Genomic DNA, 27,800 nt, shown 5'->3' on the forward strand with positions numbered 1-27,800 from the left:
ACAGCACTAGATGCCTTGCAGTGGCCAAAACCTACGGTATTCTCCAGGCTCTTGGCCACAATCCGTTCGAGCCTACGATCAGGCAGCCAAGTTCTCAACCAGGGGTCTAAGAGCCTGGTGAAACCTTTTCAAGTGAGCATGCGATATCCAAAAAGCTTCATATTTTGTTTGAGTGTGCTTACATGGAATTGATTCAAAACGAGATTTTAACCTTATTTTGCATTGTTTGAACTCCGGAATACATTCTAAAAGTGTTTGAGTAATTGGATCACCGTCATACCTGTCCAATTATGGTTAATGCATTCTCAATCGGAAGAACCACATAAATAAGTTACGTATGTTTTTATGTTATGCACTTATTTCTCATCCTGCCATGATTATCAACAAAAGAATCTATCCAGCCCACCAAGATACATAAGATTTGAAGTCAAAATCACACTTGGTCATGCATTAGGTGGGGAAGAAAATGGGTTTCTTCGGCATATGACGAAAAGATTGCACGTCTACACGGTCGATCTTTGAATCTTTGATTTGGATCGCATGTATATAACCCATTTTCCTACAAGAAGACCTCAAACCAACCTGACCAATGAGAAATACTCCAGCTGCCTCGCGAATGTACTTAAGGCAGGATAGTTACACCAATGGGAACAGATTATTTTCTCTAGTGGCGTTGAATTTTGACGATGCGATCTAAGCCGTCCTTATACGAGTTCTCAATTATCCGTTTTCGCTTCCAAGTTCCAGGTGAAAACCTATGAACAAACAATGTCAAAGCAGTTGGCAAATTTTCTCGTGGAGCAGATAGCTCATAGGATCGATTTCCTTCTCAAAGGATTTGGTAGCTCAGTATAGTCTCATGGACTCGGATAACCTACGGAAATGGGAGCTTCCAAAGGGGGAAGAGAGACCGCGAGTACACATCTATCCGCATCCGTGGACGCGAGGGCTAATGAGTAATGGGTCCGGCTTAATATACTTTTTCTCTGAGCCAACGACAATTTAACATAATGATGATAACGTTGAAGCCTCTTTTTTCTACCGAAAAGTCTCCCCAATGCGCACATGGGTCCTCCCAAAACAACTCACTCTGAGAGAGAGAGAGAGCGAGAGAGAGAGAGAGGGTTCCACTTTCTCGCCATCATTGTCTCGGAGAGTCCGTCCACTAGATTAAAGTTTTTCTAGCATTCACACACGTAAGAAACCCGTGTTTCTTTCTCTTCCTAAAAAAGAAGTTTCTGCCTTAGATGCCAATCATGTACTTGTTTCTCTTACTAGAGTTGAGGAGAAACTAAATTAAAGTGCATTTGATAACCATTTTACTTCTAAAAAATACTTTTTTTATTCTATTTTCTAAATGAGTTTTCAAACTTTTAAAAGTGTTTGGTGATTATATAAAAAATTCATTTCTGGAATCTAAATATTTTAAATACAAATCTCGAATTTTTTTGCTTGAACTTTTTTAATTTTTTAACTTTTTTTTATTTTTTTTCTTCTTCCTCTTCTAGCCAATTAGCAGCCTTAGTCATAGCCGGCAACCAGACTAGACAAGAGACGAAGACCTCGTCTTTGATTGACACTGACTAGATGAGAACCGACAACCTCGACCATGAGCTGGCAATCTCACAGGCTTTGGGGAGCCTCGCGATAATAAAAATTTGAGCATGATTCTTAAGTTATTCTCGATAACCAAAAATACAATTTTTTTTTTCTATTTATTGATTATGTTCTAAATCTATTTTTAGGAACAAATTTATTTCCTCAAATAAAAATATTGCTAAATAGATTTTTATTTTTTTATTTCTTAATATTTTGTTCTTGAAATAAAAATATATATAATTACTATTTGACTGCTTACCAAATAAGCCCAAGTAGGAAGAATGCGTGGGAATTCCTCCTATTCGTTGCCAGTTAGAAAAAGACCATGTCACGTGTCTACTCTTATGGCCACGCGTCGAGTCCAGTCCTTCGAAAAACCCAAAATTCTCGCTGACTTTTTGAATCATTCTGTCAGGGCTTAGTGATGTGACGGGACATGGGAGTAATCTCGGGAGTGTTTTAAGGTGCGAACGTGACTTGAGAGCTCAGTTTCTGGAGGCTAGCAGCACCTAGAAACTTCGGCCATCTTAATTTGACTTCGATTTGATGTTTGTGTAGAGCAGGAAAGGGAGACCCCACGAGGGCAAACATTTTCCCCTTATTTACCCGGCTTCTCAGTGGACGAGAAAGAACGAAAAAGTAACGTGAAGAACCCACAATCTGAACAAGTAACACTGTTCCGAAACCGAGTCCCGCATCATGCATCACACAGTAAGGTTCCGTGTATTTTCCGTACGTTGGATCCACTTTTTTCTCTGCCATTTCCGGTGACCCATCTCTGTCTCCCTCCTGTTCACTTTCAAGATCCAAACCAAGAGATTTTTTTACGCCACAAGCACCCAAATCCCGCGAAATCATTTACCCGCACCGTGTACATTTCCAGGAGGCAATAACTCTTTTTACTCTTATAACTTTGATTGGGCAGCTTTTAATGATTAGCTAAGACCACAACTTTTAATTCTCGTACAATGTGCCAGTTCGTTCTATTCACAAATGGCTAAAAGAATTGCACAAAGGAAGCGCTCAAGAAAGACGGCTCTTCCTGCCCGGAGACTTGTGGCCTATATAGCCCATATATCTTTTGCCGCCCCCCTCCTAATCAACGCAAAATTGCCGCTACTTCAGGCATTTGCTGCAAAACGATTGAATATGGATTCTAAAGTAGACTGACTAATACTGTACTCTGATATTCCCAACTGGCTCCTGACATGAATTCAATGTTCAGAATGTCAACAAGCATGTTAAGAAAGAGAAGGACGAAAGAACCAAGAACAAAGGTTACCTGTTTCTTTCCAAATGCCCAAAAACATCGGCAAGTGAGAAGCCTTCTCCGTATGGCAACTGCAGAAAATACTCCGATGAAGTTCGATCTTACTTAAGAAACATAAGTCAAAACTTAAAGAAAAGTCCCGCGAGGAACAAAACGAATTAGTCTAAGTACACGAGAACAAGAACAGATAAAAGACATGCACTTGCCCACAAACATGGTGTTATTCTGCAACAATGACCAAAGTCAGAGCAGCCTACCGGCCACCAAGAGAAACAATCAACCTTGAACCAAACTCAATCCACTTTGCCGACAAGCAAGCACCCCAACACAGTTAATGATCAGAAATGGCTAGTTTTCATTAAATCCGTTACAAACTAATGGATGTAAACAAATAGCTAATCCTTCCACTGAAATGGGTTGAAATGCTTAGCAATCATTAGCAGTCTTGACAAAGGCAGCGAAATGACAGTTTAGGAACCCAACTTTAAACTTCTTCAAAACTGATTTCTAAGCAACTTAAATATTGTTAACCTGGCTAACACAAAAAACAATTTGTTCACCTGACTATTTAACAATTAACACGTGTTTTCAGTTACCAATGTGTGTATCACGCATTGACTAGAGGTTGACTTGAGGGATTTCTCTCCAACTTGGGTCGGGCAGATAGAGCTTATAGATTACAATTGTGCCTATGCAAGATTTTCTTCACAAGCAGTCCCACTGACCAAATAAAGGAGAGAATAAGAGTGTTGGATAGTGGATGACCAGTAACTCTTTTCTAGTCAAATACCTTTGAAATAGGCAGCGCATCTATTCACTTCTCACCGAGATTATTTGGAAACTCCAATTTATAAAATGGCTTCATAGTTCAGTATTTCCTTCTCTCAAAAAAAAAAAAAAATGCCTGATCAGAGGACCTAGTCTTTTGTCAAATTTGGCAACCAGAACGACATTAAAAAATGAGCCTCCAGGATTAAAAGGCTCCTCTTGCTGAATTTAACACATCTTGTAATTAAAACCCAACTAGGTTTTTCGTGCATATCCTAGGAATAGTTTCTCAAGTCTACTAAGGAAAACAAAATGAACTATTTAAGCACATTAATTGATGCAATGAAATGAACGATACATCAAAAGTAATTGATGAAAAAAGAATAATTGAAATTTCACTGTTATTGATCAAACGGCTGTTCTCCTATGAAGGTGGGAACTTCAATGTTTGACCTAATGGTCCAAGAAATTAGTAACTTTTTTCTTACAACACCTCTTTCATGACAAAATTAGTTTATTTGGATTAGATGCAATGAATTTTATTGCTCAGAACTGGAGTTAGAAAAGGAAGTCAGTAAATAGATCACATGACAACCTAAGATGGCTGCAAGATATGGCATTACAGTTTACCTTTCCTCCTACCACTACTAATGTAAATGACATAAACTGGGTATCATTCAGCAGATTCATATTTTCCAGCAAACTGCCACAAACTATGAAGTCATCATGACTTTACCTGATATTTGACACTCAACCCATTGTAATTCTGGAATTTTGCACCAGGAAAGGATGATGCAACAAATGAGTCGATGACTGAAAACTTTTCTTTGGTTAACCACCACTCGCAAAATATAGGCAATGGTATACTACCTACACGAAAATCAAAACAAACAAACTGGTTAGGCAAATTTCTTCTCCAGTAAACCAATGAATATATGATTGTAACTTTGAAGCTCACAAAAGCTTTATAATTAACATAAGAAGACTGTACCATCTCGAAACAACTGGTCTGACAACTGTTCTCGAACAACCCCATCAGAAATGTGTGCCTCCATTAGAAGTTTCATGGCCCTTTCTTCATTGCCAAGCCAGTGTCCAACTGCCATTATCATTTCTTTTGATAAGCTAATCTCTGCCACTGTTGCATTTTCTGCAGTAATGGAGTCCATGCCCCCAATGCAAACTTCAAGGTCATCAAGTAAGCTTCTGGTTTGAGGAATATCAAAAAGTTTTCCTCGGATAATTAGGCAAAGGTTGTCCAGGTCTTTGTGGTCAACTTCAGTAGGTTTAACCTGAAGAAAAAGCAGTAGCAATGGGTATTTGAAAAAGCCATAAGAACTTCTTTTCACATTGCCATACCTCTAACTCAAGATGATTGCCAAAGCGAGTTTTCAAATGCTGGGGACTCCCAATGCATCTTAATCGGCCTCCGACCTTCAATTATAGCAAGAAGAAAAAACAATAAACCCACACTTGACGAAAATATTATTTTCAGCTCATGGAAAACTACTAATTCGATCAGTACCATTATTCCAATCCTCGTACATAAAGCTTGAGCTTCATTCATACTATGAGTGGTTAGAATAACTGCAGTCTTTCCTCGTCTGGTTGATAAACGGGATATCACGTCCCACATGAACCGTTTGGCAATGGGGTCCATACCTGTCACCACAAAAAACATTTGCTTTTCAGTATTTTAATGAGGTATCACAAACTGTACATCCTCTTAGAACAAATGCCTATCAACCAAAGCAAACGACTGTAAATAGTTTGCATCACCTGCAATACATTTGCATGAAAGATTTGATAGGATAAATCTAGACACATTAGTCTAAGCATCTTTCACCCCTGCTATCAGGAACATACATCTAGAAGAAACCATACATGCTTAAAACAACTAGTGGTCCATTTGTTTTATGGAAAATGAATGATTCATAAAACATTTTTAAAAAATCGCTTATATCGCTTGAAATAATTAGTTAATGAAAAAAATTTCAATTATCAACAACAATATATGAATAAACATTTTCGTGAACTTTGAAAATAGTTTCATTCATTCATTCATTTTTTGTAAGTGATATAAACAATCATTTTTAGGAAAATATTTTCCAAATCATTTATTTTCGGCGAAACAAACCCTAAAGTACTTTTACAATTCAATACCAACTCACACAATGTCAAGGTTTATAAAATGTGTCTGCACATTTGTGTGGAATTTACGTCTATTTATGTACAATCAAAAAAATGTCCAAGATATTTCCACTGAATTAGAAGTTTAAAGGAATCCTCGAAATTAGAACTTTTAGAATTCCAAATTTCCATGAGAACTCATAATGAACTACTAAACTATCAATATGGGAGAAAAAAATCACATCAGTTGCCAAAACTAATTAAGAAAACAACAATAGTTATTAACATACCTGTAGAGGGCTCATCGAGAATGACTATAGGAGGATCTCCAATCATTGCGATTGCAACAGATAGTTTGCGCTTATTTCCCCCACTAAGAGTAAATGATGGTCTTTTTGCATATTTAAGCAAGTCAAACTCCACTAACTTCTCCATAACAACCTGCAAAGACAGAGGAGGCATTAGCAGTCCACCTTCAAGGCAGCACTGATTTATGCAATAATTGAAAAGGGCTAGCACTACAGTGAATTGCGATCTGCTCAACACTTTCCGTACAAGTAATAAATAATCTATAATCTGATTCTATGTATATACATAAATATTCGGTAAGGAGCCATCTCTTTAGCATACATAACAAGAGCAATTCATTTTGACAACGTACATCATTAATCCTTTGGTCTGGGACTCTTTTGATCCTTGCATAAAGCTCAAGATGCTCTTGGACAGTAAGATAATCTAAGAGTGCGTCAAATTGCGGGCAATAACCAATCTGGAGAAATATGACATTAGCAAGCTTCAGATATTCCAGTACTTGAACATCAACAGCAAACAATATAAATAGTGCAAAATATCAAAACATACATGTCGCCGAGCAGCTTTGGGATTCGAGCGGATATCTTTGCCAAATACAGAAGCAGTTCCACCAGTTGGATATTCCTCCCCTGCATGCATGTCATTTGATCAAAGGAAATATCGCCTCTTCCACTACCCAGATTACTACCTTTTTCTCTTATTTCATTTTTTATTATTATTTCCCTAAAGAGAAAGATGGAGGGGGTTTTGGGAAGTTTGATAAAGAATATTGTTTTTCTTTTAAGGTTCAAAGGATAGATATTATTTATCCTGCTTGGTAAGACTTCCTCCACTTATTGGCTTTCCGTTAATTGCAAAACACATGGAGAAATCCTTGAAAGATCTAGATAAACAGAGAAACATTGACTTATTAAGAAAAAACTGCAGGAGAAAACATCCTTTTTTCAAGACGTTCTACTGTTTCTTAGAAAACAACTCCCTCAACAAAGGGGGACATGCACAAAGGGACATCTAAGATATGATATTTGCAGTAACAAATCTTCGGTGCTACAAATTAGCATTTGTGAGAAACATTTGCACCAACCAGTCAGCATTGATAGTGTTGTTGTCTTCCCTGCTCCATTTGTCCCCAAAAAACCAAAGCATTCTCCTTCTTGAACTGAAAAGGTCAAAGAATGTACTGCAACCTTTATGCCCTGATGCTTATCTCCAGAGTATGCCTAAATTTTGTGGATCAGGTTAGAAAAATTTTAATGGACATGAACATTCCATCCACAAGAAGTATAGTAGTACCTTTCTAAGGTCCCGCAAATAGAGGATGGCATTATCGATGGAACCTGAAAGTACCCTTTTCCGTTCCATTAGGACATCAATATCTTCATCGTAATCAAGAGAACCACTTTTGGAAGAAGATTTTAGGAGAGGCTCTGAGTAACTAGGGGAATTATTAGAAAGGTTCCCAGTAATTTTTTGCAAAGACTCTTTAATTGCAGCCACTGTCAGCTTGTGAGAAGGAAAGAGTTCAAGGCCAAGAGTCAAAGAGAAGTAGACAATACTCTGCCACAACAAAAAGTTAAACTAAATGAGAGTTGGCCCATTTTCAATGGATCAACAACATAACATGCTATGGCAAAAAATTGACAAAAAGATTTCGATATCTAAAACAAAGTCCATAGACTCATATTTAGTGCATGTTTGCATTAGTACATGTATGAATGCAAACATGCACTTGCGATATATGCCGCGAATAACTATGCACCTTTCTAATAAAGATTTTCTTATTTGTTTTAGAAAAAGAAAAACAACATGCGAAAGGCCTCAAGAGTCAAGATGAGAAATACCTCTACACCAAGGTAAAAAAGAGAGGCGCCAGTCACATTCCAATCAAAAGCTCCGTTGCTGGAGTTATCCTTCATCCCTTGCCGTAAAAGAGCTAGTGAAGCAAGTCCATCAGCAAAACAAAACCCTGGCGATACTCTAAAGAAGTTCTGAGAAAGAAGATTATCATGTGTCAAAATCTTGAGATCAACATATGACTTACCAACATGAAGTTTTGCCAGAAACAAATAAGTGAGACAGAATAGAAAAGACACTTAGCTCTCTGAAAATCTAATTTAACTTGGGATTTAATCAAAAAGGATATGCTGTCACTTGAATTCAACAGATTAACAGATTGATCTAACTTTTTCTAGAGAAGTTAAGATAGCCACATCCAAGTACCACATTAACGAAAGTGAGGCAAAAGTATGCATTCCCAAAAAATTCAAGACACCCAATGTGTTTATCTAGACAAAAAGAATCATCAGCACATATTCCAAGGGATCAAAATGACAATCTGTATTTTGGCAACTCTCTCACAAGAAACATAGGCCCAATGGTGAGGACGGTCCAAAGTAACCTGGAGGTAAAAGGCAGCGAACAAACTTTCTTTAGACTTCAAAAGGGAAAAACTTGACGATAAGATTCTCGTTACCCTATCTCATGGAAAAACAAGACAAAATTATATAACATGATTCTGGCAGTTAATATTTGATCTGAGACACACTAAGGTCTCACCAGACAGTTCGCCAAGCATCAAAGAAAATAAGAGCTTGGCTGACAACTATATCACAGGATATTTCCTAGTGGAAAAAAATGTATAATCCGAAGCATCCGAAACATCATCCAACACACACACTTATCTCAAGTCTCCACACTGCTATCTTACAAGCATATACTCAACTAATGACGTCATGACTGATCCCTGACCAAGATAAGAGACATTCATAAGCATTAACTTGAACCTTGAGAAAATCGTTTGCACTTCTTGTTGTCGGCAAGAGCCCCATGATGAATGAGATGATCATGAGAATGAGGCCAGTGAAGACGTGAACCAGAAGAACCACATTCTGCAAGTTTTATTAACATCACCAGATCTAGTAAAGCTCAGTGCCTGCGAAGTGAAATAGCACACACAGGGAGATATGCACACCTGTGCCATGGTATGGTCCATAAAGAAGAATGTGAGGCAATATGTTGACGAAGCAATTGCCAGGCCATACTCCAAAAACATCAGGAACGTAGGAAGAAAGCTACCAGCTCCAATAAATTGATCCAAACCTAATAGATCAAACCAACTATTACATATAGGTCAATAAAATATTTAACCATGGCTAACTAGTAGAAAGCGAATTCCCAAGAATTTGTTAAAGAGAGTCTTCCAGAATAGTCCCCCCTTCCCCCTTGTCAGGCTGGTGTATCTGTCTCCATTACCCTTACTACAAATTTTAACCTCTGCCAATGCAGTGATTAGAAAGGGAGGCTAGAAAAGCGTCCTCACTAAGTTTTATATTATCCTGATTTTTCAGACCACTTTCAGGTAAGGAGTTAAGCCCTTTAATTATGTACAACCCTCTCTGTACTCCCAAGCCCTTGCCAAGTAGAAGCTTTCAAAAAATCAACCTCCAACCTCCCATTGATTTGAAACGAATTTAAAAAACAATCAAATATTCTAATTACTGCCTCTAATTTTCAAAGTAGGGTGAACATAGACAATACTGTAAAAGGTTAGTCGTGATCACTTCAGATTAAATTGATGGAGCAGCCAGCATTACATCCTGTACTGCGTTTAAGGTCTTGCTTTACAGTTATTTAGTATTCAAAGGCCAGCTATAAATGGCAGGATTGTAGCAATGGCAGAAGGTTGCTAAATAGGAAACATGGATAAAGTTGTTTCATTTGATTAAGATGGCAAGAATGAGTCATCAAACAGAAGTATAAAGCATAGTCACGTCAATTAATCCATCCAGGCAGAATGTCAAGTGCATACCAAAGATGTAGAAGAGAACAATTGCAAAAGATGAAGGGAATAAGAAGCTGATGAAGTCCCATATGTAGATAGAAGTCCAATATGAGAGTATGGAAACCTGAAAGTAAAATAGGTCCGTGAGCTTTGATTGTACATTGTTTACAGTCGCAAATTACAATTAAAGCCTCATACCCCACTAATTAGTTGCTGGTGTTTAGCTTTCACTTCCCGCTCCTGCATAGTGTAACGTCATACAATAATTAATCAAATAATCACACGGTTCCATTTCAAAAGGCTAAGGACAAGTTAAGAAGTGGAAGCAAGCTTGGTATGAGCAAGACAATGCATACTCTGAATGCATGAAGAAGCAAGCTTAACTAGGAATGCATGAAGAAGCAAGTTGCTTGCAACAGTGAAGTAACAGGTCAAGATGATGGATAGCACTTTGCTAGTAGGTACATCCTATTAGACCTCCCACCTCAGAATGGAAGGGAAATATATGGTGCTCAAGAATTGTTAGATAGAAGGGGAAGTTGGCGGACGATAACTACCTAAATCTGTCAGTCTGTCAGTCCTCTAGGAAAGAGAATCTGCACCTTTGCTAGAGAAATGCTTAACAAAATAATGTTGTAGGAGACATGTATTTAGGACTTAAATGAGCATGCTACGTATCAATTAACATAATGCTTAAAGGAGTACATGAAGCTGGAAAGGATCACTTAACATGCTGAAGAGTTTGTGTGACCAAAGGAAAATATAAAGCAAAGCATACAAATTAGAGAATTGCAACATCAAGAGGCAGAAATAAGAACAACTAAAAAAATCTTGCCTACCTAAGCTATTAGTACAGGAAACAAAGATAAAATTGGTGCAGTTCAAAGGCATTAAACTAGTTTGTATGCTACGAGAGAAAATTATACCTTCACAATAGAAACAGCAAATGAAGCAGGAATAAATGAGAACGCAATATTAATTATAATTGCAGCAGAGAAAGCATCCAGATCCTGCAATTTACAAACACAAAAGAAATGTGTTAATCAAACGGCCATTAAAAAATTTTGGAGCCAAGAAGCATAGTACACAGGGAAGAGGCATGCATACATGATGCTGCAACCGCTGGCTCTTTGTCATTGGAAGAGGGTGATTGCGAGTTCGAATAGTCATGTTTTTGTCTTGTGTAGCTAGCCTAAGTATTGCAGAATTCATTAAATTGATGAAAGTTGGAGCAGCATGTTGACAAGAACAATTGTGCAGTACAGTGTAACCTAAACTTCCATCATCATTTTGATCATCCATCACAATAGCCCCATACCTGCAAATAAGACACAAGTCAGAAAGACCATGTCATTCAAGGCTTAAATTGATTTGTCATGCAATATAAGATACGCTGGCCACACTGTTCATATTGAGAATCGATACAGAAGTTAAAGCATTGATTGTGACTTGTAGCTTAAAAAAAAACGAAAGTAAGAGTTAAGATTATCAAATGATACACCAGTCCTCAAGATGAAACAATCTTTAAATGCCAATCTATTTCTGCCACTGTTTGTATGAAAAGAGAACAGTGTAAATTTTGGGGCCTCATAGATGCTTATTCCATGTCTAATCAATACTTCTTTTGGCCAAGGAAAAAAAAAGTGCACAGATGAACACATGAATAAAATCTGGCTTTGAGGCTACTTTTCCAGACCTAACATGTTCATCCAATCACTGCACCATTTAGAGGGACGAAGCTAGTCATATCTTCCCCTTAGTGAGAAATTAGATCATTCCAATCTAAATGCTACTTAAGGTCCAAGTACCTTAATGGTGAAAGAAATATTGCTCGGAAGTAAAATCATCGTATCACACCATTGAGATTTATAGGATACCCTTAAACCAGGAAAAATGTGATGTCATGCTGAAGATAGAAAACTGAAAGAATCATCAGAGAACTGAACTTAAGCGCCTTGCTGGGATTCATTGATACTAGAAATGTGATCACTCAAGGAAAGTAAATCCAAAAAATGTAATGTCATTAGAAAGAATCATCAGAGAGCTTTACTTAAGCACCTTGACTGGTAGGATTCATTGAAACTAGACATGAGATATTCACTCATGGAAAGCAAAGCTGGTCCTAAACTAGGCCCAGCAGCCTCAACTGCATCAGCATATGCCTTTTGGGAATCAGGGAATTTATATGTACTCAGTTTGGGTCTCTGAATCCATCCTCCTTCAACATGTTGGGCTACCTGGAATATCAGTAGCCATCAGAGGAAGGGATGATTGCATTGGTCAACAAAACACAAAGCTAGGTTGGATATTCCTTACTTACCCCTTTTTCACCATCGACTGTCTTACGTTCATATATTAATCAAAACAACGCATAAAAAAATGTCATGTGTATTTTACATACCTCATTTGCTATAGGCCATGATAGATTAAAAGGAATTGGACCACCACCACCACCACCACTTAGTAAAGGATTAAAATGGGAAGTTGTGAAAGTGATGGACAGCTGATCAGGATGTGGCTTAAGCTTCAGCAGAAGAAGCCCAATAAATAGAAAAACTGCTGGTATCAGAAGCTGGAAAGCAATTGTTTTGCGGTCCCTCCGAGCGGCAATGGCCCTCTTTATGAACAAAGCTTTACAATGTTGCCAAAATATAGACCTTGAAATGATGGAACAACAACAACACTGCATACTTAAGAAATTCAACACACTTAAAATTGCTGTAACAAATAGACTGCACGCTTTCCCAATTAAGGCAGGCAGAATCCACACGGCCTTTTTGTAATTTCCACAAACTTTATTGTGGTAGGTCATTTCAATAGTACTGCCACGAGGACCTTGAGAGAGACTGTGATTAGCCGAAACAGAGATGTTCTCCTCTGTAGCAGTTTCAGCTTCATCATAATCACATCCGGCTACTCTTAGGAATACTTCCTCCAATGTCGTGACAGATATACCATAGCTTTCTATGCCAAGATTTTCATCGACACCTGATTTTCCTGAGGAAGGCATTGATCTCTTCATGCAACCTTCAATTTCCCTAAACATACTCTCGAAAAAAGGAGAAGACGCCAAAGGAAGCTTGAAGGAAATTTCAGTTCCAACCTGGAAAGGCACCAAATAAGAATCCTGTGAATTCACTCACAGCTTCAGAAAAAAAAGGCTGATGTAGAGAGAAAGATAGTCGGCATATGGGGGAAAGTCGACACAGAAATCTTAAATGGCATATTGATATCTAATATGCTTAAGCTTTCAGCCAGGACAATTGGTGAAGCCTGGCATATTATGGAATAGTATGCATCACATGAAACTTGATCTGCCAATGCACGTGTGTGCATACATGTAGCTATTATCATGACAATTACCTCGCTTATACATATTGCTGATGGAATATGACGGTACACAATATCAGCAGCAACAGATGCAGTTGGAGCAGACTGCATGGCAATAGCACGAGCAATTACAGAGAAAGGATGTCAGTGCGAATAAACAACCTGGACAAATCCATAGGACATAGGAAATGAACACATAAATGAATATACCTTCACCAAAGTAAGTGTATAGCCCACCCCAAATTGATGCTTCAAGAAAAGGGAACTGGCCGAAATCATTGTCCAAGGTAACAACCATAAGAAATTGAAATTCACTTTCAGAGTACCAATGTACTTAACTGAATACAATATACCATTCAAACTATGAGAAATATCAAGCATTCGTAAATATAGGGGTTCCACATTATGCTGAGAAAAAGGTGATACAAGATCCTCAGAGAGAGAGAGAGAGAGAGAGAGATGGGAAGACAGGGAGATGGAGAGACAGAGAGATACCATAATTTAAAAGTCACATGCTAATTATTTCAGGTCTCAATACTTCATGACCATTCTCTCTTACATCTGAGGTTCATTTATGGCCTTTTCCTCACTTTGATCTTCTTCATAAAAACAAAATCTGTCAACAAAGGGCAAGACCTTTCCAAGGAAAAGGAAGGTCCAGAAAGAAAAAGTTCGAAAGCATGACCTTTTGAGATCAGGCCTTCATCTTTAAGCACATTTCCTAATGTCAGCTTTCTTGCGCAAAAAACATGGGACCATTCACGAAATATATCATTTACAAATAGTTTCCCTCAATCAAAAGTCACGGACTTCCAATTTCTTTATCCACGTCTTGGTTCGCACACTCAAAGTCTTTGATATACTACCAACCTTCACATGAGGGCGTTAAGATATGCAACATCCTCTAATAGCTTATGTTTTTTTAAACAAAAAGTGGTGCGCTCAACTTCAAGAGTTCCAAGTTCTGCACCGTGTTACACAGGGTGTATACAGTATTTGATCAGAATATCTTTAGGCCGCCCCACCAAACTCAAATCTCCAACATTACTTATAAATATGTGATGAAAGTGATTAACTCTTCCAAATCGGACTGATTTAAAAGAGCTCCAGTTATATGTCATTCATGTGTCTATGCATTCATGAATAGTTGCAATAACTGCTCTGGAAATCCAAGCATAGCTCGCTCTGGAAATTGGAATATTAGTAACTAGGCTTTCCACATTCAAACATTCCTTTCTGATGACATGGGCATGATGTCACACAAAATCAAACGAGAATGAAATCACTAACTTTTTGCAAGTAAAGTAGGGACTAACCTTCCACAGCATTTTAAGGAACCATTAGCCATTATGGCTATCCGGTCTCCCAGCTCATCCGCTTCATCCATTGAATGAGTGGTTAATAGAATTATTCTTCCTTTTTTTATTTTTTTAATTAACTGCCATGTCAATCGCATTGAATATGGATCCATTCCACTAGTTGGTTCATCAAGAATGATAACCTGGGAACAAATTTAGTTTGTTCAACAGAAATTACTTAATAAAACTAGGGAATAGGGCCTCCAAAAGGAAACCTAGAAGAAGTATCACCTTACTATTTCCTATCAGAGCAATCCCAAGAGACAATTTTCTCTTCATTCCACCGGAAAGAGCCCTTGTGCAGGTGTTGATTTTATCAGCCAGACCTACCTGGTCAAAATTAACATACAAGTGATCCTTGTGGTATCCTGCAATAAAAGAAAAAAGGAAAGGAAACTAGGGCAGCATAACTTTCCTTTCAGGGCCTACATTCTGCATGTAAATTATGGGGATACACTTAAACACCATTTAGAGCTTCTTTTATATAAAATGACCAAGCAAGTCATCAACGTAAGCATCCAGAGAAACGTTCTCTGATGCAGCCCCCAATTGCAAAAGGCTCAAAGCAGCAGCTATTGTTTCCCAGGATCAGTGGGGGATTTAATAGCACTATTTATCCTTATTATTGGTGAGAAAAGCTAAAGCCCTAGAAATCAATGTTGTAGTGTTGGGAGACTGCCCCTGACAACTAAGAAGTGCAGCTTGAACTCCTCAAGCCTCCACACCCCCTAATTTCATGTAGTGTATGGGGAGGGGCGGCTCACACATTCTAAGAGCTTTTTACCAACCCACAAAACTCAGTTATGGATTTCCTCCTAGTTAGCACAAAACAAGAATAAAAGAAAAGCTACCCTACAGCCTCAAGGAAGAGGCTCGTAAAAAATACTTATAGGTCTATACTTCCCGAATTATTAAAAATTAAAAAAAAAAATTGAAAAAAAAATAGAGAAGGTAAGCTGCATGTCAATTGTATAGAGAGGACTCACTTCATCAACCATATCAGTCACAACACGTTCCACGAGATCTTCCTTGACACCCTTCAATACTGCATATATCTCCAAGTGCTCCCGAACCTGCCAACAATAGTCAAACAGGTCAACGGACAATAATTAAGATAAATGCAAAAGCATTGAAAGGTAGTCAAATAACAAGAATAAAGAAGGTATATCAAGCAAATGAATTCAGATGGACAACATACTGACATGAAGGGAGGAGAATAAGACAAAGGTTACTCCATTCTTAATTCTATAGGGATACAAGGATATGCAAAGTAAACCTGCGAACACTATCGCAGTGTTGTTCCATGCTAAGAAGAAGTGAAAACTATATAGAAACTTTAAAGACGGAGGGTGGCTCAGTTATGCAATAATAAGGCCGAGTAGAAACCTAACCATTGAACATTGACTCTGGCACATTTCCTGACAGTGGCATTCATAAATAAGGCCGCAAAACTACCAATATGGACCAGAAGTTATGCATCTCACAGATCCAATTCTGACTTGCCAATCTACTCAACACTCAAATACAAAGGTAATTTGCAGTAATAGCACTTTCTGTGTTGGATAACCATGATTATCCGAGTCATGTGATAGGCATAAAAATCGATAGTTGCAAACAGAGATCACAAATTAGTAGTGGTCCCCTGTCAACCTTTTCAAATATAGCACAAGTGGACAATTCTAAATGCTAAATGTTTAATCGGAAACCAAAGTGAAGAATATATGTAAATAAAACTTGGTCAGAGGGACTTAAAAATGAGTTCCTACTTCTATTTCTAGTTTTCCAACCAAAATTTGACCCAAAAAAAAAAATATATATATATATATATATATGTATGTATGTATGTATGTATATATACACACAACTCATTAAGAGGTCTTGAAGCAAGCTTACCTCTCCTGCTGTTTATCTAGGGAAAATAACCCAACTAGTCCTAAACCTAGTGTGCGGACACCAATTCAGTCCTAAACTTTCCAATTTTGTCATTTTATTCCTAAACTTTGACTCGAAATTTGAATATAGTCTTTTCGGACAATTTTCGTCAGAACTCACTACGTGGCAATCTAATCATCACTAGCCATCCCACATGGCACACCGCCATGTAAGGGATATCCTGCAAACTTTCACCAAAAGGACTACATTGGAATTTTGTACAAAGATTTAGGACTCAACTGGCATATTGGAAGACTTAGAACTGAATTAACATCCATATAATAGGTTTAGGACTGATTGGACAATTCCCCCCTTTTATCAATGTCATCTCTTGATAGAAATAGGATCTTCCTTCAAGTTTCTCTTACATGATAAATGCCACAAAGGATGGTCATGTATGCTTCAAGTATCATTTTTACACAAGTATTGTATTCTGAAGATAACTTCAAAAAGCACTTGGAAGAGTAACTAATGTCCATGCAGCATGAGAAACAAAATTGACATTGAACTATGACAAAATACATGAACTCTTGTCTGAAAAAACAGCCTTGATGATGCAGTCTAATTATTCCAAATGAGAGCCATGCACATGACTAAATTGAGACACACACATCAAGATCGTTATCACATCCAGTTCCAGAAGTGGGGAAGAAACTTGTGGAAGGTTTAATTTAGTATTTGCAGCATATTCTACTGATGTAATTAAGAAATAAACAAAGTGCTCACTTACAGTCAGCTCAGGAAAAAGGATATCATTCTGAGGGCAAACTCCCAGACATTTCCTTATCTCATCCTGCAGAAGATTTCATTCATTGCAATAAATACTCTATGTTTGGATAAAGAGGAAAAGATACGAATCGTCTAAGACACTGAGGAAAAAATCCTTCAGGCTTCATGATTTTATCAGTCTTCAAGTGACAGGGAGTGTTAAAATAGAAGAATAAACAGCATGTCGTCCAACAACTTAAACTTTTACAATAAACAGTTGCCCACTCAACTTTAACCCAAATAACACAAAATATCAGGCAAAATAAAAATAAATCTCTGATTATAAGCCCCATCAAGCATCTAGCATTACACAAGCAAATAATCATTTGATCTTACCATGCACATCCTTTCCAAGAAAATGCATAGATGTAAACAGAGAAGGTTAATATGTTCAGAACTCAGTGGACACACAGGACACCGATGCCATCTTGGAGAAAGATGGATCGACACTCTGCAGTTTAAACTCTAAGTTTTCCAGAAGACTGACAACAAGACAAGCTTTAGCAAGCTAGCAATACTATATGCACAAACCTACCCTTCCCTGACATGCTGGAGTCAACTGTTTGGGTACCTTCACAACATTTGAGGTTTTTTACCTTGTAATTCATTTCCTCCTATGTCCACCACACCCACTTTTGACTTGATCTAAGTCAAGTGTTCAAATAGAATTATCCCACTTTCAGTGCCTCTGGGCTCAAACCAACTTCAAAAAAATTGGCACATATCACAGGAATGAGCAAATGAAAGAATTTGGAGGTGGTATATCACTTGAAACGCCTTCCTCTCTCTCTAGAAAAAAGTTGCTCTTTCTACATTCCTTAGTTCTTAGATTGATAAGGGAAGCAACATTCTACAAAGGCACATACTTGCAAAAATGTAAATTACAATAAGACTACATCTCCGCATGTGGCGCCCATATACAGGGAACGCAAACAATTTTAAGAAAGAACATAGTCAGATTATTTGCTAAACTTATCAAACAAATAATCCTACCACAATAGCTGAAATATGAAATGACGAGACAATATTGGATAATTAGGAAACAGCTGGATTATTGCCATAAATTAAGAACAGCACCCAAGTTCTCCACATCATAAGCTGAATGGAATGACCAGCGCAGAGAAACTATTTTGGAAGGGATAGTTACCATTTCCGTCGTAATATTCCGGCCAAGCACCAAAGCATCCCCTGATGTGGGAGAAAGAAGTCCAACAAGCATCGAAATTGTTGTGCTCTTACCGGCTCCATTATGTCCTTCATACAGATTTCAATGACAAAAAAGTAAACATTAAATTGACTTGATTATTTCCATGGGAAAAAGTGAAAAGTCATATAGAAGCTTTTCTGAGGGGACCTACTGGGCCAGTGAATACACTAGAATGAACATAAAGGTCCACATAGACGAAGTTGTAGCTACCGATATGCTCTGTAGTGAGTTATGTGTTGTTTCAAAAAAAAAAAGTTGGGCCTAAAAGAATCCAATTAACAGGATATCCCTAAATGAGCTGGAGTTAAGACAGTTATTATATGAAGAGGAAATAAGAGTGATCACAAAGAATATTTCACTAGACAATCACGTTAACATTGCCCAACAGAAGTATAGCCATTCATTTGTTAGCCCATGATCTTCCAGCATCATTAATCCAAAGATTTGATCATTTGTTTGCTTTGGAACAATATTAGGGAAAAGGCTCGATATGAAACATTTGCACCATACGGTTTAGCATAGAGATCACAAGGACTTGCCAGAAATCTAACAGAATCTGTACAATTAACCACAACAAAATCATTCCTCCATTATAGACTAAGCTTTAAGCCCAATAAGTGAGAATAAAGCCAAAAAGTTGATGACCTGAAATATAGATGAAGCACAAGAAAGACACAACAAGGCACTAACCTAGAAGAGCTAGTATCTGATTCTCATATAGGGTTAGCTGCAGTGAGTTCACTGCACAACATTTCCCCTTTTTTGTGGCATACACCTTATGCAAGTTCCTAATTTGTATGCATCTGCAAGTTAATCAGCTCAGTGCGTGAACGCCAGCGTCAGAAGAACATAAAAAAAGGTAATCCTATATCAACAGTTCTATACCGCCGATCAAGCTCCTGTTGTTTCATTTCCAAGCTTATTGATTCAATAGCAGGTTCACTATCTATTTCAGGAAAAGTGGCCCCCTTCTTCAAATGTTTATTTTTGTCCTGTACTTCCACACTGACGGCCTGGTGCTTTGGACTATTCTTCTTCTGTCTGAATCCCTTGTCAAGTATAAAATCCAAAGGATAAAGCACTCCACACTGACCCGTAAGGACCTGATAAGCTGAATACATTAATAAAATAGCAATCATAGAAGTTTAAAAAAATAATAGACAGTGGAATTCCAAGAGAAGCATAGATCAATAGCAGCGGGAAGGTGTCAGCAAATTGAAGACCCGCACTAAAAGATGAGAGTTGTCTAGCATCTCATAACATATGCAATAGTCAGAAATCCAAATATGGTTGTAATTCAACAGTTTCTATTTAAACTTCTAATATTAGAGTAGCAAACTTAAATGATACCCAATGTAAGTGCTAACGATTCTTAGATATAATATAAGAAGATTACATGTATCTTATTGGCTTTTTATTTTCATTTTCTTATTGTAGCTTATTCTAATTTTCTTTTTTAACTGTGAGATTTTGATAGAACCATTGCCCATTGTTCTAAAAACTTAAGCTGTTAGATGAAAGCGTGGCTTACTATTTAAATATTCTAACACTCCCCCTCATGCTTAGTCTAGTCTTCTGATTAGTATTAAATGTGGAAATATTTAATTGGGGAGACAAATGGGGCCTAGAAAAATTTGAGGTTAGGACCTCTAGCTCTAATACCATGTGAAATTTTGATAGAATCAATTCCAACTATTCTAAAAGCTTAAACTGTCATATGAAAGCATGGTTTATTATTTAAATATTCTAACAACAACTAAAGTAAAGCTTGTCATGTCATGTCAACTATGATTTTTTACTCGGGTGCTTACGGCTGCCTGAAGATTTAACAGCGACTTTGCTTGCCCTCGCAAGCTTGTAGTTTGAAGACGCATCCCACAACAGATGACAACCGTGAGGATTCTGTACTTGAGAAGGCAATTCTCTTCAGAGGACAACTAGGACAAGATTTCTCTGACGATGATGCAAAAACAAGACAAGAATTGGAGCAATGCTCTCCTAAAGCTTCTTCTTTTAGGAGCTCTCTCAAGGAATAGAAGACGAATCAAATAAAGACCCCACAAATCATAGAAATAAACCACAACAATAGTTGCTGACAACTGGCAGACTTACAAACTGTAACAGTGAACACAATAATCTGATGGACAGTGGAAATCGACAGTAATGGATGGTGGTTCAAGCAATGGATATCCTAATCAAAAGCTCATCTGTGATAGATCTACATTGAGGAGACATGGCTTGCCAAGATCAATTTTGGCCTAACAGAAACAGAGATCAACAGTTCAACAAGGATGACTCAGGGACAAGGACATCTTGCTATGGCTTGGCAAAGATGATGTGCCTACCCTTTGCCTTTCTCTAATGCTGATGACCAAGTAACGAGATGAGCAGAAAGAATGATGCTGTGCAGGTGGTGGGGAACAATGGCAACTTGATTGTGACTGTGTCAACCTACAACAATCTTCTCCAACAGCCAAAAAAGATGTGACGAGTGGCTGAGATCAATGGGGGCACTCAACATGACAGCAACTCCATCAAAGGACAGAGAACATGCAAATCAAAATAACTTGACAAAGGAAATTAACACTTGAAGATGAGACTTGACAGGGAATAGCAAGGGAGTTGACAAAACTTCACTCTGAGTAGCTCGACGAGGCAAGTTAACCAAGTAAAGATCACAAGAGAAAGAAGCAGAGGATATCAACAGCTACATCTTTACTCACTTCTTTTTTTTCTCGGTCGGATTACTCACTTCACTTGATGCAAGATTACATAGGACGAACTACTTCTAGTACGTGCAAGAGAGAATCTTGTATAACGTCCTTAATTAAAATGCTTGACACTTATCTAGCAACCATAAATATCTACTTACCAACATTTAGTTACCGGTACTACTAAAAATCGTTACTATTTCTAAGTATTCTTCAAAGAGGACATACCTTATTCAGGTAAAAACCAATGAGACAGTACACAAGTGAGTCGAATATCATCATTACTAGACAGACCAGAAAATTCGCTCCAGATGACGCCTGCATGATCCATCATCATGAACAATTAGCGTCAGTAATATTAAACAGTACATAATATCAAGACTCCAAAACACAAAGGTACCAGCCAAACGTTGCTCCACCGAAGCCCAACATGAGCACGTTCATAATCAGCAAAGTTAATAGACCCCAAAGCAAAGGCCGTTGGTGAAAGCAGAGAAGCAATGACTTTCAGAATCCTATATGCAGAAAACTGTTGCATGAGTAACCTGGTACTGTGACTTTAATCACAAATAGGATATCCTGAATGAAATATTTTAGCATAATTACTTACATAGGAACACCTTCATCATTCACCGTGTAATAAGGAAAGAAGGCCCCAAGGAAACAAAGGGTACCAACTGCAACAGCTGTTTTCGCTCGTGTGAAAAATGCACATATCATAAATGACAGCATGATTGCACTCAGTCCAAAGGAGAAGAAGTACACAAAAACCAAGGATTTGTCACTGTACTTGAAAAGGTTGTCCATTGTACAAACAGTGATAATTCCAGAGGAAATTGCAAACTGCAGAAAATATCAAACTAAGAAAGTGAGGAGCCTGTCAAAATATGTTCCCATAGTAAGTAAGAAGCTAGATAGAATAAATCGGTTCATGAGTAGTAACACTGAAAGAATACATGAAAATACAAATCAGTAATTGTATGATCCAATTTGAACTGAACAAGTGATCGACCAATTAAGAGGCCAGACAGAATACTACCAACTTCTAGAAGAACCTACTAGCCATTTCAAACCCAGCTCTACTGGTACTTCTTGCAGAAATAGTCCACTCTTGGTTTATATCACTTCACATGTAAGTTACAACATGGATTGGTAAAAAAGCATTGTCTCGTTCTATACATACTAAGGACAAAGAGTGACAAAATAAATAAGATAAGCTACATTTACCTGCAAAGAATATGCAATAAACCAAGACAGGTGAAATATCCCATCTTTCAAACCCATCATGTAGAGACCTTCTTTTATCTTCTGTTCCTGGAATTTTGTGAACATAAAACAGATAAGCTGGAGCTGATAATGGTTTTCTCATCTCTGATTTAAAATAATAAATACGAGATAGTCATTTAGAGTAATTTATGTGTATAAAATATCATCATTGCACTAATGCAGACATTATTTTACGTACCTTCTCAAACACAGAGTAGCTGATTAGACGAGAAATTGGATAGAGAAAACCCAAAAGGTACCTGTTCATTTGGTTCCAAGGAGAACTTAATTAAAGGATGATCGGCATTTACCAGAACAGCGTCTTCACAAGATTAACAGTACCAGAATTCAAGTGAAATAGAATTTCAAAATTGAAAATCTCTGGCAATACGTACAATACTCCCATAACACTCTTGATGATAGACTGGAATTCATCATCAGTGTATTCACGAGTTGGAAATGGCGCTATCCTTATGTTGGAGGGAATGAATTGTTTCCAAGATAGATCAAGTGAGGAAGGTCTCTCAGACGATTTTGACAAAGGTTCGATGGTCATATTCAGCATGTCACTCTGGGTTTGCTGGGCAGACAGAATGATAAATGAATCTAAGACCTGTTGAAGCTGCAGAATATTCAAAGATTATAATCACATCAGTCTTTTAGCTGAAGTACAGAAACTTCAAGGATTAATTTCCAAGATGCTGAAATTACTCTTTTCCGATCAAAAACAAAGTTAAAAGTCATTTATTTAGGGTAACCAGATGTATGTAAATCATAAAGAGTATAATCCTCTTTAACTTCCAAAAGGCTCGCTCTCATGCCGTACAAATACTGTGCATCGAACAAGGAATCATTGCCTTGACAAGTAACTTGAATTAACAATTAACAATCATCAAATATAAAAGCATCATTTTAACAAAGACCTTTTTTTAGCGTCAAAAGGAGCCAAGGAAACAGATCTGCTCAATAACTCATTTCGCATCATCTTCCATGCTAGTTACTATCTTTTTCTTTTTTTGACACAATCATCAATGAAAAGAAAAGAAGCAGTACATATCATATACAAAGAGGTGAAAGACAAGGAGGTACAAAGAGAAGAGGAAAGACTACACTAAAAGTGACAATGCAAACAAGTTACTCATTATGAGACCAAGAATCGCACTAGGACATTAGTTTTTCCTTTTGTCTTGGCTAAGAGGCATGAATGAGTGTTGCAATTGAAAGGTAAACAGTAAAAAGACTAGCAGGTCACAGCAACAGGATGAAAGAACTGGCAAAGAAACATAGTTGCAAGGATAGTGCTGCATACAGTATAAAATCCACTGAAGCTATACTGCATCGTTGGTATGATACTGACACCCAAATGCAAGTCGTTGGCAAATGGGCCATTGGTGTCCATAATGGATTTAGTGTCAGGAAAACCCGAAAAAGCCCATGAATGGTTGAGGCGTATACTGTAGTCATATATTTGAGGGCCTTGACCATGAAATACGACTGCTCCTTTAATTTTAGGATTTGAACAGTTCCTGCAGAAGAAGTCAATAAAATCCATGTTAAATGCCACAGATCCAACAAGCAGTTGCTTCTCTTGTGTGAAAGAAGAAGAGGTGAGGTTACTTTTTCCAGGTGTTAAGTACCCACACCCCCCCCAAAAAAAAAAAAAAAAAACTTCAGATCAGCGACCATGATGGGATCATCTAAGTTAAAGTTCTTCCTTACAGAAGCACTCTGAACAATGTGAACCAATAGTACATAAATGAATAATAGAAGGCAACCTTAGTCAAATTCGACAGTTAATCAAATGTTGGATCCAGCTATGTGAAGAAGAATAGAAACGGTGGCAAGAAATCTCATTACAATTACACATATTGATCATACAAAGAACCAAAATTCGTGAAATGCAATTGACAGAAGGGAAAGGACCTGGCAACACTCGAATCAATGGCAGAGCACAAGATCCCAAACAAAAGGTGATCCAATGAGCTTTAAGAAGTACCACCAATTAAAAGCTATACCTCAAAAAATTACTCTGTCCTCTGATTAGCTCATCATTTCAAACGAAATAGAAGGCAACAGTGACAAAAAGTTGCCTATAGCATGCTACCTCATGTTCAAACCAGCAAGAATGTAATACTCACTTAATCTGACTGCAGGTACCAAAGATGTCTGACCGAATGTAGGTTTCCAGCTCTTCTTCATCCTTATATATTTTATGTACGAGCTGCATCAGAACAAAAGTAGTCATTTACATTGCATCATGTATACACATCACATTCACATCTGAGGAAAAAATTTCATCTATATTATATAGCTTTCGAATAAAAAAGACAACCCATCATCAAATGCAAGAGAGAAGAAGAAACTTCCAGTGAAAAGATGGACGATTATAGGATAAACTCGTGTCTCTAATGGAGAGGAGAAAATTCAACTTTGTCTCTATTGGAGAGGGGAAAATTCAACTTTGTCTCTAATGAAGAGGGGAAAATCAACTTTGTCTCTAATGGAGAGAGGAAAAATAAACTACTTCTGGCTAGAAACGCCAGTGCGATATTTTGCTTTTTCTTATGCTCAGGCTGTTGCAATTTTTGCCTTCTGAAGGTGCTTGGTTGTTGAAATAAGAGTCATTGCATCATTAAATTTGATGAGTTGACCATCATGGAGAACATAATTGTCTGGACTATAAATCCTCCAACCAAATGTCACGAGAAAATCATTAAGTCCAAAGCACACTTTTTGCAAGGCAGAAATGTAAGGATTGATACTCTGTATGGGTATAATAACAGCAAGTCCTATCAAAGAAGAAGGATTTCCATTGACGATAAAAGGGGAAAAAAAAAAGAATCTGGTTGGGTACCGATTCTCAGCGGCCAATGAACTGGAAAGTCCTGTCGACATATTTGGAAACTAATACTTTTGTCCCCAAAAGCTTTACATCTTAGATAACAAGCTCATATTGTATATCAAGCCCAGGTCAGAAAATTCCCCATTTGTATAACCAGTATGTTTAATATAGGAGGTGGACTTGACCACATTAATTGGAGCAAGAACAAATACAAGACAGTATTAGGACCCAAAATTGGGATGAGCTGTGCTCTATACCGTGCTAGATAACATTTTTCTCCCAAAAGGTTTAATTGTGAGGTAGCAATTTCACGTCCTCACATTATATATTATGCATAACTCTAAACAATTATAAAGGTCGAGAGTTGGCTCCATTAAATCGTCCTGGAATAAGATGTGCTACTCGATTAACAAATTGAAACAATGCTGCCCTCCCTCGCAGGAGGTTGTCCAAGCCAATCCTGCAACTTGATTCAATCTTCATATACAATGAAGCCAGTGTCCTCTTGGGATCAAAGTTAAAAAACTAAGAAAGCATAAGGCTGACAGAATCAAATTCAATAAACTCAACCATAACATTTAATGAACAAAGCAGGATGATGGCACAGCTAGTAGTCGTTGTACAAGCCAAAATAAAGGAAAATTCTAAATTAACGAGGACTGTAACACAGTGCGTGCACAGATCCATATGTGCATATATACCTAAAAGGCAAGAACTACAGGTACCTTTAGCAAGGGAAATTTTATGGACATCCAGTTAATCATCATCCTGGTCTCTTCTGTGTCGGGTGCAAAAGCCAAAAACTCCCTCTTCGAGTATAGTAATTCCAAAACTTCCTGAAAATTAGGGGATATCCCTTTGCCAATTTCCACCAACATATCGTTCCGGATGTACCTGGAACAAGCTCTTGCCATCATCTTATTTGTATAATGCTATACATCGTCCCATCAATTAAGCTGCAATTTGATAACACCTACATCTAAAGCAGGAAAAACTTCCCACTGACGGGGTCTTACACGAGTACCGTTACTTATGCTCGTCACAAAGCATTAACATATTGGGGCAACACGAATTTAACCGATAACTTGAACACTAGTGACGATGAAAACAAAAGAAACTCACGCTTGTGCAGGATGAATCTGCGTGTCCACCCGCGTCCTGACCGCCACCAGCAACAAAATGACGATCGTGGGAAGCAAAATCTGCCAGAGCAGAACACGCCCGTCAGTCGAGCCGTCCGACGACCCCTCGGGCGAGCTAAAAACGGCAAGTCGAGCGCGAGAGAAAGCGAACTGAAAAAAGAAGAAGAAGAAGAAGAAGGTCCGGCAAACGTCATCTCTCGGCCGACTCCGAACCGACAGGAGTCAACGGCTATCCGCGATCGAAGCGGAAAGAAGGAAGACGAAAAGTCGGAAGCCGCCGCGATCGACGATCCGAGAGCGAGTCGGATTCACTGATCACTCCAATCCGATCAAGTCCTCGGCGCAATCCGAGGAAGCGCGGGGAGCTCTCACGGCACATCCCGAGGCTGGAATTCAAGTCTAGAGAGAGAGAGAGAGAGAGAGAGAGGGACCTCGGCGGCGGTGGCGAAGGGGTGACGTATCTTGAGGAGCCAGTTCTTGCGGAGCATGACCTTCAGCTGCCTCCACGATTCCCCCATTCTCGCTCGCCGACGCAGTTCCTCGAGCACGCGCCCCGCGGTTCTTCTCGCAGCTTCTCTAGCTTCAGCCTTCTCCGCCGGATTAAGCCCTAGCCATCGTCGTCCGGCGAGAGAAAGAGAGAGAGAGGGAAGGAGGGAGGAAGCAATGGCGTTTGGAGCGGAGCGAGGAGGCGGTGGCAAGAGGGGCGAGGAATGTCGCTGCTGCCTCTTGGAGACTGGTTCGGTGGTTTGGCCTTTCCACAGCTCGGGATATTTTTGGAATTTCGAGACGCCCACGCTAGTGACGCTGCTAATAAAGTTGCTAACCGCGACGCAAACGGCAACGCCCTTCTTCCTCAGAAAGAAATTGCAAAATCTTCCCTTGTTTTTCTTTTTCTACTCTCGTTTTTCTCATTTTCCTTTCTTTTATTGTGCCAGGGAGGGCCATGTTTGACTTTTCCTCCCCTTTAACCGGAAAAGCGTACTTCAGTACATCCCCCCCGCCAGAAAAACAAAATAAAGTAATCATCCTAGCGTTGAGAATTTATAAAAAAATAAAAAAAAAACGATTAACATCATAAAAAACCTCAAATCGATATTTTAATGACAAATTTACCCGCAACTCATTTTTATTGTCATTAAAAAATCTCAAACTAGTACATTTTTTACAAATTTACCATCCATTAATTTCTATTAATTTGGATCAACACCATGAAAAATCACAAAGTATTGGAAAATATAATTCCAAACCGATATACTTGCCACGTATTATTTAACTCAACAATTTAAAAATAAAATTTAATAAAAATTAACATAACTTGAATTTATCACAAATACACAAATTTAGAACTTTTCGTAATAGTAACTCAAAAGAAAATCCCATGAGC

At 38.1% G+C, this 27,800-nt stretch overlaps 1 protein-coding gene across 1 annotated transcript; it reads right to left on the bottom strand.

Moving 5' to 3' along the window:
- Positions 1 to 2,481: 2,481 nt before the first annotated feature.
- Positions 2,482 to 27,159, bottom strand: LOC104444880 (ABC transporter A family member 1). The gene is made up of 40 exons (XM_010058668.3): positions 26,848 to 27,159; positions 26,397 to 26,476; positions 26,000 to 26,168; positions 24,571 to 24,653; positions 23,742 to 23,958; positions 22,828 to 23,054; positions 22,632 to 22,692; positions 22,394 to 22,480; positions 21,777 to 22,009; positions 21,567 to 21,681; positions 21,395 to 21,484; positions 19,341 to 19,558; positions 19,146 to 19,258; positions 18,396 to 18,502; positions 17,211 to 17,273; positions 15,535 to 15,621; positions 14,780 to 14,878; positions 14,507 to 14,691; positions 13,401 to 13,455; positions 13,224 to 13,295; positions 12,262 to 12,963; positions 11,919 to 12,097; positions 10,968 to 11,178; positions 10,787 to 10,870; positions 10,059 to 10,100; positions 9,888 to 9,984; positions 9,051 to 9,178; positions 8,863 to 8,967; positions 7,921 to 8,067; positions 7,373 to 7,636; positions 7,164 to 7,299; positions 6,629 to 6,708; positions 6,429 to 6,536; positions 6,058 to 6,208; positions 5,163 to 5,299; positions 4,997 to 5,071; positions 4,629 to 4,929; positions 4,374 to 4,507; positions 2,882 to 2,940; positions 2,482 to 2,802 (listed from the first exon to the last, which is right to left on the bottom strand). The coding sequence occupies exons 1-40, from the start codon at positions 26,932 to 26,934 to the stop codon at positions 2,721 to 2,723; spliced, it is 5,670 nt and encodes a 1,889-aa protein (XP_010056970.2). The 5' UTR covers positions 26,935 to 27,159; the 3' UTR covers positions 2,482 to 2,720.
- Positions 27,160 to 27,800: the final 641 nt, after the last annotated feature.

Source organism: Eucalyptus grandis, chromosome 1, assembly GCF_016545825.1.
Source record: "Eucalyptus grandis isolate ANBG69807.140 chromosome 1, ASM1654582v1, whole genome shotgun sequence".
In the NCBI taxonomy this organism is placed as follows: Eukaryota; Viridiplantae; Streptophyta; class Magnoliopsida; order Myrtales; family Myrtaceae; genus Eucalyptus; species Eucalyptus grandis.

What these genes read in the sequence shown, in the direction of transcription:
- LOC104444880 (XM_010058668.3), bottom strand. Translation starts at nt 26,934, where the DNA reads ATGGGGGAATCGTGGAGGCAGCTGAAGGTCATGCTCCGCAAGAACTGG. An exon ending in TTTTTTACCTTGGTGTAGAG is followed by an intron (nt 7,637 to 7,920) that starts GTATTTCTCATC and finishes TTGTTGTGGCAG; the next exon opens with AGTATTGTCTACTTCTCTTT. An exon ending in AACACTATCAATGCTGACTG is followed by an intron (nt 6,709 to 7,163) that starts GTTGGTGCAAAT and finishes ACATGCATGCAG; the next exon opens with GGGAGGAATATCCAACTGGT.